Raw genomic sequence first — 17,196 nt, forward strand, 5'->3', positions numbered from 1 at the left:
TTCACTTCCTTGTGGCTCAACTTTTACCTGTACAGTGAGGAAAGCTCAAGGTACCATTGCACCCATCGCTCAAAGAGCGCTTCGTCATCTGTAGCGCTTTCGCCAGGGGCGAGTACTTCAGGTATTGTTTGCATTGTGGGTACACGAGAGCCACCTCGTCGAGCACTTAGACGAGTGCGATAAACATCTAACGGAATTTTATGTGGGACCAAGAAACTAGCTCGAAGTGCTTTCCGTGAGGCAAGTTCACCATCCGTTTTGGCTGGGGGCCCGATGGTGTGCACGCGCAACGATCGATTTACCGCGTCTTTGGCTTCCAAAGCGGGATTTGCAGGGCGGAAGCCATACTTCACACGAAATTCAATGACCGACCGTGGATGGCCGCGCATCAGAGCCGCCTTACGTGCAGCTTCATGCTGCCGCCCCTGTTTCCCGTCGAGGTCATTGGTGATTACACCACATTCCTCGGTTGACGAGAAGTCAGAGAACGGACAAGGGGTCCGCAAGGCGCGAGCAGGGCTCGTATCACGCTGCTGGTGCAACTCGCCTTCCTATGCGGTAAAGAGGTGTCAGACTCATAGACGACCACATCTTCAACGAGGCCACTCGGCACTGAAAGCGCGCGCGGAGCGCGAGGTTTGTGCTTATCGAGCCTAGGATATATATCCTCCGGTGCTGCGGACGCACTGTATAACATCGCACTGTGTGCAAGTTGGGCTCTGCTCGTGCTCGCTGTCAGAACCAGCGAGACTCGGTGATTTTCGTGTCGTAGACACAGGACTCATTGAGCAAGGATGTTGTTAAACTGCAACAAATTGAATCGCAGTGTCTAACGGACACGTGAGCCTCGTTGAGACAATAATCGATTGGAACTGTAAATGTTCTCAATCTTAATGGGGGAGGGTGTATCGGGGTTACACGAACCCTATGGTCATACGCGATGTGCATGGTATGACCATACCCAAACAAGAATACGGTACGGTACGGGCTAGGTAGCCGGTAGTTATGCATGCATGTATTCAGATTTTACTATATATATTTAGTATATCTAGGAAAATCTAAAGTTTCAAAATTTGGATAAATTAATAAATAAAAATCAGTTTATTTTTTTAACCGAAGAGTCGATTAGCCTTGGGAAGGCAATAATCACTCTTGGAGTAAGCGGATTGCGATCCGCTAACTCATACTTTGCTCTTGTAAAGAACGAAAGGTCGGTGACTTAAAGTACGCTTCCTCAAGTGTTTTGCTACGGCAGCCCCGCTGCAGAGAATGTATACTAAGGGCTGATCCTAAATAAATGAGACACTCTTAGCATGGAAAAAAATTCCGGCGATAGAGGTCGTGGGTCTTTGCACCGCCAACTTAGGATTACCGCTTGCGGTCAAGTTGCTTATTTTGCCTAACGCATACATGGAGGATAGCCATACAAGCGCGACTATCACCGCAATCCTTCACGAGATCCCAATGCACTTTGAGAAGACAGTGATCATAACATTAACGAAATATTTAACTTCGAGCGTTACTCGCATTCCTTTTTTATCAAAAATGACCAAGATGGTTGGTTTGATTGGATAAAATAATAGTATCGTTTTTTTCTGTAGCTAAAAGCATTGAGATTCCGAATCATGTTTTTGGAAGGAACATTTAAAAAACAATGGAATTACATATTTTAATTTTTAAATTTCCAGATATAAATCTTGCATAAACAATAGCAGCCCTTAATCGTATCAACGTGGGGTGTATTTATTACTACTTTTAGTCCCTTGATGGCAATGAACCACATTTGACCATGCGACTAATTAATTTGACGGCAAGCGAAGTGTGCGCTGCACTTAATCATCAGCATTCCAGTTAACTTTATCGACTCCTACTACAGCTAGAAAATGGCGAAATTTTATTGTAAAAGCAGCGTCTCTTTTGCACTCAGAGCAGGTTACTTATTTTTTTATATCTGAGGTTGCTTTAGCATCAGCATACATCAGAGCTTATTACAGTATCTCGATAAGATAATTAGTGTTCAAGTGTCTTGCGGTGCTGCGTTTTCCAACCGGCACACTTCTCATAGGCAGTCCGTTTAGGCGTGCAATGACAACTGATTTATGACGCACCTTGTACACGTACCCTGGTATGAAAGGGTGGGTCACACAAAATGGTGTGACCGCACAAACGTGTGGATTACACAAGTCGGTGTACTCGCACAATGGTGTGGCTACACTGTTACAAGAAGCCAATACACTGCCAGCCGTAATGCATATTAAGTAGGTTTTGCTAGATAATATTCAAGGTTTCAGACATAGATGGCTCCGCCTCAGATAAATATAGTTTCAATTTTGAACGGAAGAGTGCATTTGCCTTAGTTAAGGTCTTGGGTACTCTTGGAGGTAGCGGATTGCGATCCGCTACACTTGTACCGGTTCTAGTAAAGAACGTAAGCTTAGTAAGCTTCCTCTAAGCAAAGAGCTACGGCAGTCCCGCTGCACACCATATCTCAATAGACAGTTGAAGTTTTGCGATGTCTTAAGGGTATCATTAACCAAACCCAAAGCATTTCGTTCAAATAAATCACAGCGGTGAGTGGGTGCAACATTGAGCAAACGTAAATGCACTGGTATCCATCCTTCTTAAAGAATTGCCATCTCCACCAAAACTATGATAACACTAAGCTTACTGAAAGCATGCCAGATTTTCTACCTGTTATTTGTCTTTCTAGATCCGATCGGAGAGATGTAGTACCACTTTGAACCAGATACGAAGAAAAGACGCTAAATATGTCTTTATTAATACCCTGGTAAGGGTCATTGATGTAGTTGGTTCCAAAAATTTAGAATCGGACGCCCGATGTGACGGCATCACTGTGGCAGATCCTATTTTACCGCGCTGTGGTAAATCTTAACAAGAAACAATTTAGACCTGAAGATTTGTCGAAATCATGTGCCCTCAATCCTGGCATTTAGTCTCTTTCTCCTTCACCGACAGGAAGCGGCTCGGGAAACTGCGACATTGATCGCTAAGACAACGGCTCCCCGCTTTCGTCACTTTCCGATCGTTGCTTGAGGCTCTCAGCAAACTGTCATAGCATCGTGCTCATACCAATTGCCTTCCACTTGTAACAAAACAGATGGATCAAAGCTTCGCAAGAAAAAAGTAATGCTTTCGACTATCAGGTGATCTATTGCCCATGGCGTTTGATCCTGGTCGAATATATACAGGGACATATCTCGTATCGAGGTCTACGACTTGACAGAGTCCATTCTAATATTACATTTCAGGAAACCATATCCACATATCTCCATTGCTAGACGAACGGATGTAAAAATTGACATTCTTAATGCAATCACAAATATTTATAATGCTATTAACATTGGTGTGGCGAATATATGATTCTCTTGAAGCTGTTCATGGACCTTACCAGTCTGTTAAGTTGATCCTGACAGTCAACTTCAAGACGACTCTGCCTTCGATAGCATAGCATCATCAAGGCTGGATCATATTGTCCTCGACCTTCGAGGTGTACGGTAGTCATCGACTTGTTGTAAAAAGACCACAAATCACATACTTCAAATATTCCCGAAATGTATCTGCCGTCACTCAAAAAAAAGGCCACACAGAGTGTAAGAATTTTATATTTTAAGGGGTACAAAGGTGCTGCTCAGCAGTCGACAAGGCTCTCTCTTTAAAATCAGCGTGGCTGAAATCTATCACATCCAGCACTAAAAAAAATCTTCAGTCTTCGCACTTCTTGTGGATCGAGAATTATTTCCACATTTAATCCCTCCATTGGGGTGTATTTGATATATCATACAACATCCCGGAAACGTTTCCCCTCGCCTGGATGCTTCTGTCATCTACTCAAATACGCTAGTGAGAATCAATCTGTGCGATTACTACCGGAGGAGAGGCTGGAAGTCGAATGCCGGTAAAATTCCACCAATATTTACAGAACTCTATAATTGAGACCACTTTACTGTATATTGAGTACCTTGAAGAACAGGTTGTAAGGGTGCTTGATAAATGAGGCGTTTCAATCGCGAGAAGTTCGACAGATAGCGTAAGTCTTTGCATCTCCTACAAAGCTATTCGTGTGTAGTTAAAGGTTATATCATCCAGCCAATGGAATAGAACAATATGGGAGGAAGTCCAAGGGTTAAGAGCAACTGGTATGTCGGCTGACCCTTTCCGTGTTTGATAACAGCTGCCGTAGATATGGGGGTCTCTACGGGTGCGGTTGTTCGCAACGATAATTCTTTGGGACAGGATCTTGTTAATTGTACTACGGCGTCAGATAAGTGACCATTTTCTATTCCATTCGCACAAAAATTAATCTAGATTCAAAAACCGGGTTGTTATCAGGTGCAACGAGGCTAGCATCGATCCTTGTACAACAGCAAACTTTGATGTATAGCTATGTGTCATGGATAGAGCACAAAAAAATCAGCTCAGAAGCTGTTCCTAAGGCGCTCTCCAAGGTGACAAGTGCTTAATACCGCTCAAATTCTAGAATAATATTGTATGAAGCTAGGTAGTATGTGCTCACCAAGGTTTCACATCGTACCAAGAACAGCACTGTATGAAGTTTGTTGTATTTCAAAAAAGAGTTGTGGTAACAGTTTCGCTACATGTGATTGGATAACTATTAAATGCATACATCCCTAATGTCTAAATTTAAAGAAGTAATTATATGACATCGCCAATATTGGTCTATACTATACATACAATGTGAAGCATTTCCTCACGAAAACTTCATTATTTCGCCAGCGTTCCAAAATTTACCAACTAATTATTCGTTCAATTGAGGTGGTGCGAGTGCCTTGGTCTATGACATGAAGAAGGTGATCAAAGCAAAAAAACAGCAAGTATCACGTGCAGCGCCGAGGACTACGACTTTTTTATATAAACAGCCATGGATAGCTAGCTAGCTACCAAGAAACGAACTTGCTGCGTTACAAAAAAACGCTGAAAACTCTGGTGAACTTTGGAAAAGTATAGATGACAGATGCAAGAAGGTCGATTAGGGAGATGCTGACAAAAATCAAGATGCCAAAATCTTAAACGAGGCAAATCCACGCACTCGTGGTTATCAAATTGATGCATCTTCTGTATGAACGCACTCAACTTGAGGAATGTCCATTGATCAGATTTAAGTATAGACAAGCTGAGTGATTGTGAATGGAAACGAGGTAGACCATATCTCAAATACCTCTTGATATGATCTGTCTCGTTTTCATTCACAGTCACTCAACTTTTCATTTTCATGTAATTAAAGGTGTACTATTGAATTCTTTCATAAGGTGGCTAGAGGGCGTTGGCGTCAAATCGCCTAGATTACACATGTAGAAGCAAACTGAAGAAGTCCGATTGGCTTTTATGTTAGATTCAAATCGGCCAAGAAGGTCAATATTGGTCCGTCGATGCGACGTTACAATCCTGCCATGAAGCACGTGGTAGTATAACTCGTGCAATTTGTTACGTTCGGCTCACATTCTTGAATGACAGGTTTATGGTGGAGCCCAAGGTCCTAGCTATGGGCTCAGGACGCAACTTGAGCTATTTGCCAACTCCAGGCCTAGCAAGTAAAGACGAAAGTTAAGCCACTTCATAAATCTGTGGGTTTGATTAGAAAACTCTGTATCTCACTACTGTTTCGGAAGTGATGTCGGTAGCAGAGAGACCCACTGCTTTGTAAATGACTTTCCGACAGCATGGCTTTCGAATATGTTCAGGTCTATCGCTTATATCGCTCAAGATCCAACAGTTATGTCGACAAGTGTGTGCCCCTTGACAATTATGGAGATCCCAAAAAATAAACTTAGAACTACCGGTGAGTAACAACGGTCCGGCTACGATTAGTACAAACAGCAGATTGATCAAATCTCACAACTTGACTTTAATAGTGGGTGTCATGACATCAAATTGGTCAAGTACGATTAGTAATACTTGTGCATCGAATTGTGATCAATAACTCGAGCAACATGTGCGTTGCGACATCGAGCATGTGTAAGCACATGTGATTTTCTAGCTATCGCATGTATAGCTCACGGATAAAAATGTGATGACAAGGTCCTATGTGCATACGGGCTTGGCAAGCTCTCCGCTATCTTTGAATCTCAGCTCAGCCAATATATCTCCGAAATTAGCTACCTCGGTAGCATAAGTATCAGCAATTGGGTGACTACAACCGGGAACAATTTGTCTAAGAGCTCGATCAGGGATTTATTTGTTGATAACAATCTCAATGTAATGCAAATATAAAAAGGATATTACACGAGCTATCTATGGAGTTCAAATTGATCGAGCCCAGCGACAAAAGTACCTGCCCGCCGACTATCCTGTAGTCAGAGTTAATAACAAGCTTGGTCATATCGATAATAATATTTTCAACTTGTCAACTCGATAGATAAACAGCTTACCACGAAGATGAAGGCCAACGTTGTTGGTTCGAGTGATTGTGCAATATTTTTTGATGACGACAGTACGGGTTCTGCTACCAAGCTCGTTTCAGTTATAAACTTCTTTTCGAAGCACTACTTCTCAAACGATAGGGTTGGTAATTACCAAGACAAAAATCTGGCATCACAAATGTCTTCTTCATTTATAGAATAGATGTTGGCAATTTGAAGTCTATGACTGGCAGCTCGTAGAACTCAGCCTTTGGTTGATTCAAAGTGGACATGTCAATGCACAAAGAAATTAGATATGAGACTGATCATAGGAAAATTAAAGCTGAGGTCGAGTTTCATAAGCTACATTTAAGCTTTATAATAAAACAATCAGCGCACATGAGCTCACCTTTTAAAATAATGACATCACTCATTCAATTCTTAACTCTCGCGAGTAATTCTTGGTAGACTCATCAACACATATCAGTCGGAATCAAAATCAGAATCTGAATCGTCATATCGTTTTATAGGAGGTGGAGGTAGTCCCCCAGCTTGCCGTGCAGGTGGTGGCAATCCAGGTGGGAGTGGAGGTAGATCAATGGAACTTGCTAAAGTCTCTGAAATTTCGCCGGTCGCATTTGGAGAGGGGGCTTCAGGGTCCATACTGTTTGTGATAAACACGAGTGACATCCTTAATCAGGACAAAGCAGTCATAGTAACAACTGTGATCACGTACTTTAAAATGTCGAGGGTCACGCCATCCATAGTAAGTTTATGCTGAATAACGCTGTCTGGCATGCCCAACTTACGCATTTTAAAGTATCTAGCTCCGATCGATCAAAATCGATCTGTTAGTAAGCACAAGAAGTAAACTAGCTTGGACCACGTACTTTTCAAAAGCAGGGTCATCTTTGATTTTCATCACGCCAGCAGTCACTGGTGGTTCATCAGCATCAAATTCTTCAATGTCGTCATCACTTGAGCCTTCCATCTCGCTTATTGGTGGTGCCATTGAAGGCGGAGGTGGGTCACTGAAAAGTACCGAAGCTCCACCAATTGATGACTGCAGTGAGTATTCGACAAAAGCCATAAAGTCAAATAGATCAGCAGATCAAAATGGCTAATCTAACGAACCGTGGGTGAAATTGGTGGTGGTGGCGGTGGAAACGGCATTCCGATATTACCAGATGACGCTTGATCGGCATTTCTTGGCATCGACAATGACGGTGGAGGAGGTGGTAACTCCTGGTCATCATCATCTGAAAAATCACTTTCCTCAACTGAATTTGGAGGAGGAGGCGCCATGATGGGCAAAATTGGTCCCGTGGGCTGTGAAGTCATCGTTGGGGCCAAACCTCCACTAGGTGACGGCCCTTCAGGGTCCATGCTGAGAATATTAGTATCCATTCCATCCATCATGAGTTTGTGCTCAATTACTTGGTCGGGAATACCGAGTCTTCGCATGGCAAAGTATTTTGCGTAAACTGGGTCATCTTTTAATTTTAGCAATGGAGATTCATGATCCACATCAAAGTGATCTTCATCATTCTCAAAGTCTCCCATGGACGACGGAGGCGGAGGTGGCATCAATTCTATAGGCGGAGGAGGTGGAAGCGGCATCGATTCAATGGCGGTTTCCTGGTCATTTGCTGAGGGAGGAGGAGGGGGTAGTGGCATGTCATGCATTTCCATAGACGGCAGATCTTGATCTGAAATGCCGAGGTCCATTTGATTCACATCTGAGTTTGTGTGTGCAGTATCATTATCGATTACGACATCGGAAACGCTTAGATCTGGAATACTGTTCAATTTGGCCTCCAAAATTGCTAACAAAATCTCGACTTTTGTGACATTGTTCGACACACGGGTGATCCGCTCCTCACATTCGTGCGCAAAATGATTAAGAAATCGCGTCGTATTGGCTACAAAATTGTTGATGAGAAGCAGCGATTTGGGTGCAGGAATAGAAGGAAGCTGTGAGAGATCAATAGGTAGCTCGGCGTCATCTTCAATGGGCGGCGTAGCTAGCGAAGACGTCGCTACAAGTGCTGACGACGACATGGATAATTAGGACAACCAATCGGAGAGCGAAGAATTACTGAATACTTGCATACAATTAAGAGTGGATTACGGCCCGTCTGAAAATCATGGCCGAGATTTATTTTTGAAATTTACAGTCTGGATTTAGTAAAATAACGTATCCGGAATTCTTACGGCTAAAATGCTGAGAGGAATATGACAAAGAAAATAATAATTTGTAGTACTATATCAAGCATCTGATATTTTATTCGAAGATAACGCTGTAACCCATCGTCCTATCTGCAAGGTCTCATAGTGCTTCTACATCACCAGCGTGGAGGCAGGGCTATGTTCAACTATAAACAAGACACAGGATATTATGGACTTCTTGTTTATATAACCCATCAAGCCCAAAATTAATTGTGCTTTTAATCAAGGGTCAGAAACGCACATTGAAGTGTTTCTTAACGATTTCTGACGACATCATTCATCGCCGATAGTGTAGCGGGGCTGCCGTAGCTATTTTCTTAGAGTGCTTACTAAGGTCACCGACCTTACGTTCTATGCCAGAACCAGTACGAGTGTATCGGATCGCAATCCGCACTCTCAAGAGTACTTAACAACCTTTATCAAGGCAAAGACGCTCTTCCATTCGAAATGTAAAAGGGATTTTATTGTTCTATTTGCGGCAGAGCCGCCTATATCTAAAACCTTAGTTTTCCTTATCAAAAAGTAGAACCAAATCAATATGTATTACTACTGGCTGCCCTGCCACTTAGCGGCTTCTTGTTACGTTGTAGCCACAGCATGATGTGATTACACCAACTTGTGTAATCCACGCCTATGTACGGTTACACTATCTTGTGCAACCCGCTCTTTCATGCAAGGGTACGTGAAACCCCGTTATACTCTCCCCCATCAAAATTGTGAATACCCACAATTCACACTGAACTATCGCCTCGTACGATGCCCGTGTGTCTTAGACACCTTCAGGTCCTCAGGGCCTTCTTCACGCATTCTCTACTCAATAAGCGCTGTGTCCATGACACGAAAAACACCCAGCCTCGCTAGTTCCGAGCGGTGCAACTCCGGACAGTACGTCCGCGGCATCGCGGTAAGCACACCCAAGGCCCTCGGCAACCGTGCGCCGCACACCGCACCCGCCACGAGCGACGGATTTCCTCGTCGAGAATTCGGAGGAAATAAACTACGAATCGGTCACTCCAATCCCAGAATGGGATGACGAGGAGGATGAAGTGCGCCAACGGCGCGACGTGAGCCCAGCTCAAACCTTGCGAATACCGTGTCCGTTCCCTGACCTCTCGGCATCCAGGGAAAGTGGTATTATTACCAATCGCCTCGACAAGGCACATGATCAGCAATTGGAGATTGCCCACAGGGCGGCTCTCATGCGCTCGAATTCACGTTCGGTCTCAGACTCTCGTGTGAAATACGGCTTCCGCTCGGCGAATCCCGCTAATGAAGCGAAAGACGCGATCACTCGATCGTGTGGCATCTACGTAGTCGAGCACCCGGCCCCTACACAAGTTGAGCTCGACCAACGAAAAGTTCTCCGGAATCGCTTCTGGGTACCTCGAGAAATCCCAATGGATAGGTATCGCGCTCGACTTCGCGCTCAATTTCGCGCTTAAAGAGAAGGTGCTCCTGTACCCGCGATGCGGACGATTCCTGTGGTGCTCGCCCCTGGCGAAACTGCTACAGATGATGATGATGAGCTCTTTGAGTGATGGGTACAGTAGCACCAAAATCTTTCCTCGCTATCTCACATACAGCGGAGCTACAAGGAAGTGGATGTGTGAGTAGAATGCCATCTTCGATTTGAGTTTGCCTAACCCAAGGCGCAACGCGGACTTCCTACGTATTGTCGCCCTGCGACATATGAACTATACATCACGCTCCCTTGAGTGCTATGGTTTCTCACACGGGTGAGTCCGCGACCACAGCAGCTTAGAGCCATAGCTCTGAATCAAATCATGGCCCTTATGCTTACCGGGCTGCTGCTGTGAAGCGCGGGGCCTACGACGACGCGGAGCGTCATAATACCTCTGATTATAAGCGTCCACGACGACTGGATAGTCTTGCCGAAGTAACACCTCAAACTTCCACGAGTTCTCGGAGTTTGGGCATCCACGCCACTTAACAATATATTAGGTTTGATCCTGTCGATGCCGTCGATCAACAAGAAGTTCCACGTGATAGTGGACGTCATCGTGTGTGTTGAAAAGAGTCGGCGGCGGACGATGACTACTTGTTCAATCGCCGTCCGATAATGCTCTTCAAGCTCTTGAGGACAAAGTTTGTCGTCATCGGCATCCCGCTGAGCATCTTGCCGAGGTCGCATATCGCTGTGCGGAATACCTCAAGATCTTGGAGCAGTTTGTGCACCGACTACCTCACGTTGAGGAATATCGCGCTCTATCGGAGCGGCTCCTAGTTGTCGAGCAGACGAATGCGTCACTTTGTGCGACGGTGGAGCACCTGACTTCCTTGAAAACGGAAATTATTGCAATCGGTGCTCAAAATCGGTTGCTGTTTTAATTTCTGGGTGGCCGAACGCCTTTGGGCGCCGTTATAGCAACAACGCTTCCGCGTTCACTTGCCCTGGATCCTGGTACGGCCTAAGCAAGCCCACATGTAACACCGAGTGGGTGCGCATCCTTCTCGAAAGGTGTAGCGTATACGCAAGGCATCGTTTGGTCGCGACCATTAAAGTTCCGATGAATCGTGGACGGAGCTTCGGCTTAAAGACAGCAGAAACCGCATGCGTAGAAATATTTTCAACATTTAATGAAACCAGGTCCCCGACCTTTTGCTTTCCACTTTGTCTCTTCCTTTTTCATCTGCATATTCTTTTTGCAGGTTCTGGCCTTCAGGTGAACGTGTCGTAAGACACTCAGCGTGGTCGACAGGAAGTGATCGACTTCTTTCCGAACAGTAAGAGGGCTGACATCAGCTTGCCGTTTGGTATTCTTCCCCCACCAAGCCTTGATCCATGGCCAGCGGTGCCGTCGCATTCGGAGAGGCTTTTACCATTTGGCACGTCTCACACGTGCGCACAAATGTGCTCGTCCATTTGTACAGCTTGTGCCACCAGTAGTAGAGTTGTACGTCTTCTCACGACCGTGATGACCACTGAGTGGCGTGTCGTGGGTCTTGTAGAGGATACATTATTTCAAATCCTCATCATGAGGAGCCACAATTTGTGGCGTATCCGCCGAAAAGGTACTTTAATACAGCAATCCGTTGCTCAGCGAATATCGGTGTAACCGTGCGCGCAAACGCGCCGACAATTTCTTGTCCAAGTTTTCATACCCCTTTCTTTCGCGAGTCTGCAGCAGCGCTACACACATATTATCACCCGCATATGCGGTGTCGATCAAATCCGTCACTGACGACGTCACCGTCGCGCCATGAGCAAGCTCATAATCCGATCTGCGAGACAACGCATCAGCCAGAGCATTCTGCTTTCCTGGCTCATATTCTACCTATATTCTGCGAAGAAGGAGAGCTACCTGGTCATCCCCTGTGAGAGATTAGGAGACTTATTGGCAGTGTGTGATGACGCATGACTGTGTAGATCATAAACGACTTTGGGTCAAATCAAAGTCGTACACCCTGGACTTGACAAGTGCATACTTCATTCGCAAGTAATTCCAGGTGCACCCTGGACTTGACAAGTGCATACTTCATCGCAAATAGTTCCTTGTCGTGGACTGGGTAGTTCGTCTCCGCAGCCTTGAGTTGGCGAGCTTCGAACGCGATCACCCGATCTCTCCCCTCGGTGTCTGCTTGCAGCAGTGCACAGCCGATGGCAAAGTCCGACGCGTCACAGACGACACAAAAAGGACCGTCGGGATCTGGCAACGCCAGTATTGGTACATGAAGGAATCTGTAATTGACCCCGTGAAAATCCTTTTGATGCTCGGTGTTCCAGCAGCATTTCGTATCTTTCTTAAGAAGATTCGACAATGGCCGTGCCTTTTCCGGATAATTCTTGCTATTCTTGTGCAGGTAGTTGGCGAGGCCAAGCCACTTGAGCAAGCCCTTTTGGTTCTTTGGAACCAGCCAGTCCACAATGGCCTCGATCGCAGCGGGATCCGCTCGAAGGCCACGCTTCCCAATGAAGCACCCTATAAGGACGACTTTATCTGCGCCAACGATTCACTTATCAGCATTAGCATACAGCTTATCTGTGAGATTGCACTCGAGCACCACTCTCAAATAGACGATGTGGCTTTTCACATCTGTCCTCCTGTGCACCGCACCACCGCGGATGAAGATGTCGCCGAAGTATGTCTGTATATACGCTCGGTGGGCCTGAAAAATTGCGTCACAAGACACTTGAATGTTGCTGGTGCATTTGACAGTCCTTGGGGTATCACCAGCCACTCCCAGAGCATCCCGCTCGGAGTACTCACCGCTGTCAGCGGAATATCGCTCGCTTATGATAGTGCGCTGTACTTTTTACACCCAACCATACTGCTCTGGAGGACATCCTTTCTACGAATCGGCGTCTGTGCCAGAATGGTAGCAGCGTTTTGCTTTTTGAAAACGCGAACGATACGCCACTTGCCGATCGGTTTCCGAAGAACAAAACGTGCGTGTCGAATGGGGAGACTTGCTCTCATGCACCATTCCTGCGTCGTGCTTCGCACGGAAAAAGCCGTTAATGACGTCACACTGCTCCTTGGGCAAGGGCCATTGGCGTGTTACGCAGTATTTGGTTCCCGAAACCGGGGCGATTTCATGACGCACACCTCGGTCCAGAGGTAGGACCGAAGGCGGGTCTTTCGAGACGACGTCTTGAAATTCCTTCACCAAAGGATAATACGGATTCCATAGGATCGAATACCCACTTCGTACGTTTAGCACCCTCTTGGTGTCCTCCACCAGGACAGCGTTAACCGAAAGCGACGACGAGTTGATCTCCTCATCCGGCTGTATAATGACCATTTCGGCTAAGTCACCTGCTTTCAAGGCACTGCCAAACTTTACATCTCGTCTAGCTCAAAAAGAGTATTCACCGCAGGAATTGCCTCGATGGTAACGTCACCGTCTTCCCCACGTTAACCACTGACGAGGGTGTATAGTGGTGCGCTATCGTCTACGGCAGACGCATCCTGGGTCAGGGCCGACGCCCGGCGTCTTGAAGATAACATACGGCGTCGCCATCGCTTCTCCACAGAGGTTGTAAGTCTCGACAAAACCAGTTGAAATACGCACTCAGTGTCGTCCAGAATTAACCCATTTCCTGATCCACCGTAGCCTTGGTGTGATTAATAACATCCGGCTGCATGCCAAGAGTGGCATGGCTGGATGAGGTCCAAGACATCCGAGACAAGGCCCTTGATGCGCGTGTGGTGGCAGGTAACCCACTGGACGAAGACTGCGGAGCTAGTAGCTCCTGCTTCGAAATGTGCACAGTGTTCAGTGGATTATGTGCCACTCCACGTGAATTATTGGAGCCTCGCTCTCGACGCCTCGGACCTCGTCTTACCAAGCCACGCTTGGTATGAAGCGACTGCGGTGATACTTATGCTGTGCTCAGTGGGTTACGTGCCACTCCATGTTCAACCCGCAAACCATGCTCGTGGTACTTGTCCGATACACCTTCGGTCTTCGACAACCTGGATACTCCGATAGCACATTGACCGTCCCGGGTCAGTGCTAATAGTAAAACCTAATTAATATGCATAACTACTGGCAGTCCCGCCACGTAGTGGATTCTTGTTACGGTGTAGCCACACGATTGCGTGGTTGCACCGTCTTGTGTAATCCACACCTTTGTACGGTCACACCATCTTGTGTAACTCACCCTTTCATACCATGGTACGTGTATCACAGATAGCATCTACGCCATCAATACAACTATCCTGATACTCATCTTCTTAGAACAGCACAGCTAAAAATTCAGCTATTCAGATATTCTTAAGGCATGCGGTAGCCCGAAGACCTTAGGAGAGTTGGTCTTAGTAAAGGTCAACTGTTTAACACTTTCGACTTCAATGGATTTTGCAGGTTCGAATAGATATACCCAGCAAAAAAGAAGTTACTTTCAGACGCGGTACGTGACGTAGCCAAATTGAAAACCTTGAGAGCAATGTTCTTAAGTAGAAGGTTTCAGATTCCATCGATCAGCTTGTACTGGAAGCATTGGAGAAGTGTCTTATATTGCTTAAACAACATTTTGGACGAAAGTTGTTTTCCTCGCGATTCATATACGTATTGACCTGAAATTGGGCGTATTCAGCATACATTGCCTCGCATGCTTTTGTTTGAAATTAAGTCAAACAAAAAATCTTCCACGATTCCGTTGTCATCGCATTTCCCGGATAGCATGGATAAAGAATATAAGCAACTTATCCCGTTGTAGCACACGAATTCTAGGCGCGCATGGACCAATTGCGGTAGATATCTCTTCTCCCCAGATTTCAAACATGTTGAAAGTCGAATTTTAATGCGCGGTATGATTTAAGAACAGATATGTAATCTTTCAGAAATATGGTAGTTGCGTTGTCAATCGGCTCTAAGATAGTAAGAGTTTCTCGAGATAACACAAGAAATCTGCATCGGCAATCATATCGAACACCTTCTGAATTTACCAGAATTGAAATTTTGACACCCAGCTGTTGCAACGGAGTTACACGTACCGCTGTATGAAAAGGCAAGTCGCACAAGATGGTGTGGCCGTACATAGGTCTGGATTACTCAAGTTGGTGTAATCGCACAGTGGTGTGGCTACACCGTAACAAAAGGCCACCACGTGGCAGGATTGCCAGTAGTAATGCATATTACTATATAAATTGGGTTTTACTACAACACTTCGGTATTACAACATTAACTAGAAAAACCTAGGGTTATAGATATTGGCGGCTTTGTCGCAACTAAAGCAGTTAAATCCAGTTTCAATTTTGAACGAAAGAGCGTGTTTACCTTGATTAAGGTTCCCAGCACTCTTGGAGACCGCTGCACTCGTACTGGTGGTTACAAAGAACGTAAGGTCGGTGACCTTAGTGAGCTCCCTTTTAGCAAAGAGCTACGGCAGCCCCGCTGCACTTGCGTAGTCAATCTAGGCCTGAGTCGCTACGACTGATCCTCTGTGAAGATGGAGGAATACTCCGATTTGCCCCAGGGCATGCAGAACGGGCATAACAAGGTGATGTCCCTGCTATGTCCTGAGAGCGTGAAACACCTTGCTGCGCAAAAGCCCAAGGCGATCAGCGCGCGCCTAGCGACGTTTTTTAATTATGATAATGCTCTGCCAGAGCACCTACTGCAGAAGATGTCGGCATCGACTGCGTCCGTGACGCCACCGTCGACGTCGGATAGTTCCTCCCGACCCAGGCCGCTCATGGGGAGCGTTAAGACCTTCGAGAGTAAGGATGGAGAGAATTTCCTGCGGGTGAGAGAAGCCAAGATGGCTATAACATTCGCCATGCTCCAAAACGAGCAACAGCGCGTGGCGCTAGCTATCTCCAAGCTCGGGGGGCGAGCGCGAGGATGGGCACCAACGTGCGTGCTAAGTTTGAAGCTGCGAACCCCTCCTGGAAGAAGCTGAAGCTGTAGCTTTTGCAAGTGTTCTCGCCGCCTATTCAGGCATATCGCGTGCGATCGACTGCCCGATAGGGCAAGAAGGAATTGGTGAACTTTATCAAAGACGTTGCGTACTCTCATCGCCAGGATGGCAGCCTATCCACTCCCAAGGCGGTCGCAGTGACCGTCTTTATGGAGGGCCTCCGCACTGGTGTGGCCAGAATGGAAGTCTTCCGTGTTCATCCGTCTTCTTTTGAAAATGCGGCGAGCGAGACATTGATTGCCAAACTCAACTTCAACTCAACATAATTTGATTGGAATGTATCCCCTTCAGACCTTGTCGAGCGGGCCTGAGCCAATGGATCACAGCTATGCTGAGAGAGAAGAGCGAAGGCTCCGAGCTGCCGAGCAGCGTGTAAACACCCGATGGTGTTTGTCTGCGGAGACACCCTTCACCTTCGGACTGGTCGTTCCCTGCACAAGGTACGTAAAGGTTTGTCGAACCGACGTCCCGCTTCTAATCAATCTGGTTTGTTGCGGAGGCTGAGAACACTTAGTAGGCGTGGGGCGCCCTACTTGGGGGACTGAGTTCTGTTGAGCCTCAAAGAGGTAGAGTCCAGCAGAACTCAGCCTTGAAGAGCTCCGTGCTCTTGAACACGAAACGTGTATATGATCCGGGCTTTCTGGTCGTAAAAGCGACCTTGAAGGGCTTTGAGAAGCCATGAAAAATCTTTAACGATTCTGGTGCGTCAAACAGTTATGCTCGACACTCCACGATCAAAGGAAGTCAGCTGTATGCCGAGGCGCTGGAAGCGCGTTTGAGTGACACCATCACTGTTCGTTAAGCGACGGGGACTTGTTGCACTGTGCCGAGGGTCCCTATGGACCTCGGTGTCAAGTTTATTTTTACTTTGATAGCGTGGAACGCTTTCTAATCTTAGACTTTGATGCAAGGTATGACCTTATCCTTGGTATGGCATGGTTGGAACACCATGAGCCATGGATTGATTGGACGTCAAAGATCTTGAGCGCTACGCGCATGTCTTTTAGAGGAGCTTGGTGAGTCATGAATCCACCTCTGCTAAGAAGCAGAAACGCTATTGGCGCGGTTACTGGACCGGGACGGTCAATGTGCTGGAAATCGGAGTATCCAAGTTGTCGAACACCAAAGGTGTTTCGGACAGGAGACCCGAGCGTGGCTCGCGGGCTGATCGTGGAGTGGCACGTAACTCACTGAGCGCTGCTC

General features: G+C 46.3%; 3 protein-coding genes across 3 annotated transcripts; 2 read left to right on the forward strand and 1 right to left on the reverse strand.

Annotated features, from left to right (window-relative positions):
• Positions 1–1,410: 1,410 nt before the first annotated feature.
• On the forward strand, positions 1,411–1,648 carry PHALS_07962 (uncharacterized protein; the record flags this gene model as incomplete). The annotated part of the gene is made up of 2 exons (XM_024721516.1): positions 1,411–1,561; positions 1,602–1,648. The coding sequence occupies 2 exons, from the start codon at positions 1,411–1,413 to the stop codon at positions 1,646–1,648; spliced, it is 198 nt and encodes a 65-aa protein (XP_024586607.1).
• A 3,557-nt stretch (positions 1,649–5,205) lies between these two features.
• PHALS_07963 (uncharacterized protein) lies at positions 5,206–5,587 on the forward strand (the record flags this gene model as incomplete). Its single annotated transcript, XM_024721517.1, has 2 exons — positions 5,206–5,253; positions 5,372–5,587. 2 exons carry the CDS (start codon positions 5,206–5,208, stop codon positions 5,585–5,587), a joined length of 264 nt encoding a protein of 87 aa, XP_024586608.1.
• A 1,273-nt stretch (positions 5,588–6,860) lies between these two features.
• PHALS_07964 (Predicted coiled-coil protein) lies at positions 6,861–8,438 on the reverse strand (the record flags this gene model as incomplete). The annotated part of the gene is made up of 4 exons (XM_024721518.1): positions 6,861–7,041; positions 7,114–7,200; positions 7,268–7,440; positions 7,512–8,438. 4 exons carry the CDS (start codon positions 8,436–8,438, stop codon positions 6,861–6,863), a joined length of 1,368 nt encoding a protein of 455 aa, XP_024586609.1.
• Positions 8,439–17,196: the final 8,758 nt, after the last annotated feature.

The sequence above is a fragment of the Plasmopara halstedii genome (assembly GCF_900000015.1).
Source record: "Plasmopara halstedii genome assembly, contig: Scaffold_3120, whole genome shotgun sequence".
In the NCBI taxonomy this organism is placed as follows: Eukaryota; Oomycota; class Peronosporomycetes; order Peronosporales; family Peronosporaceae; genus Plasmopara; species Plasmopara halstedii.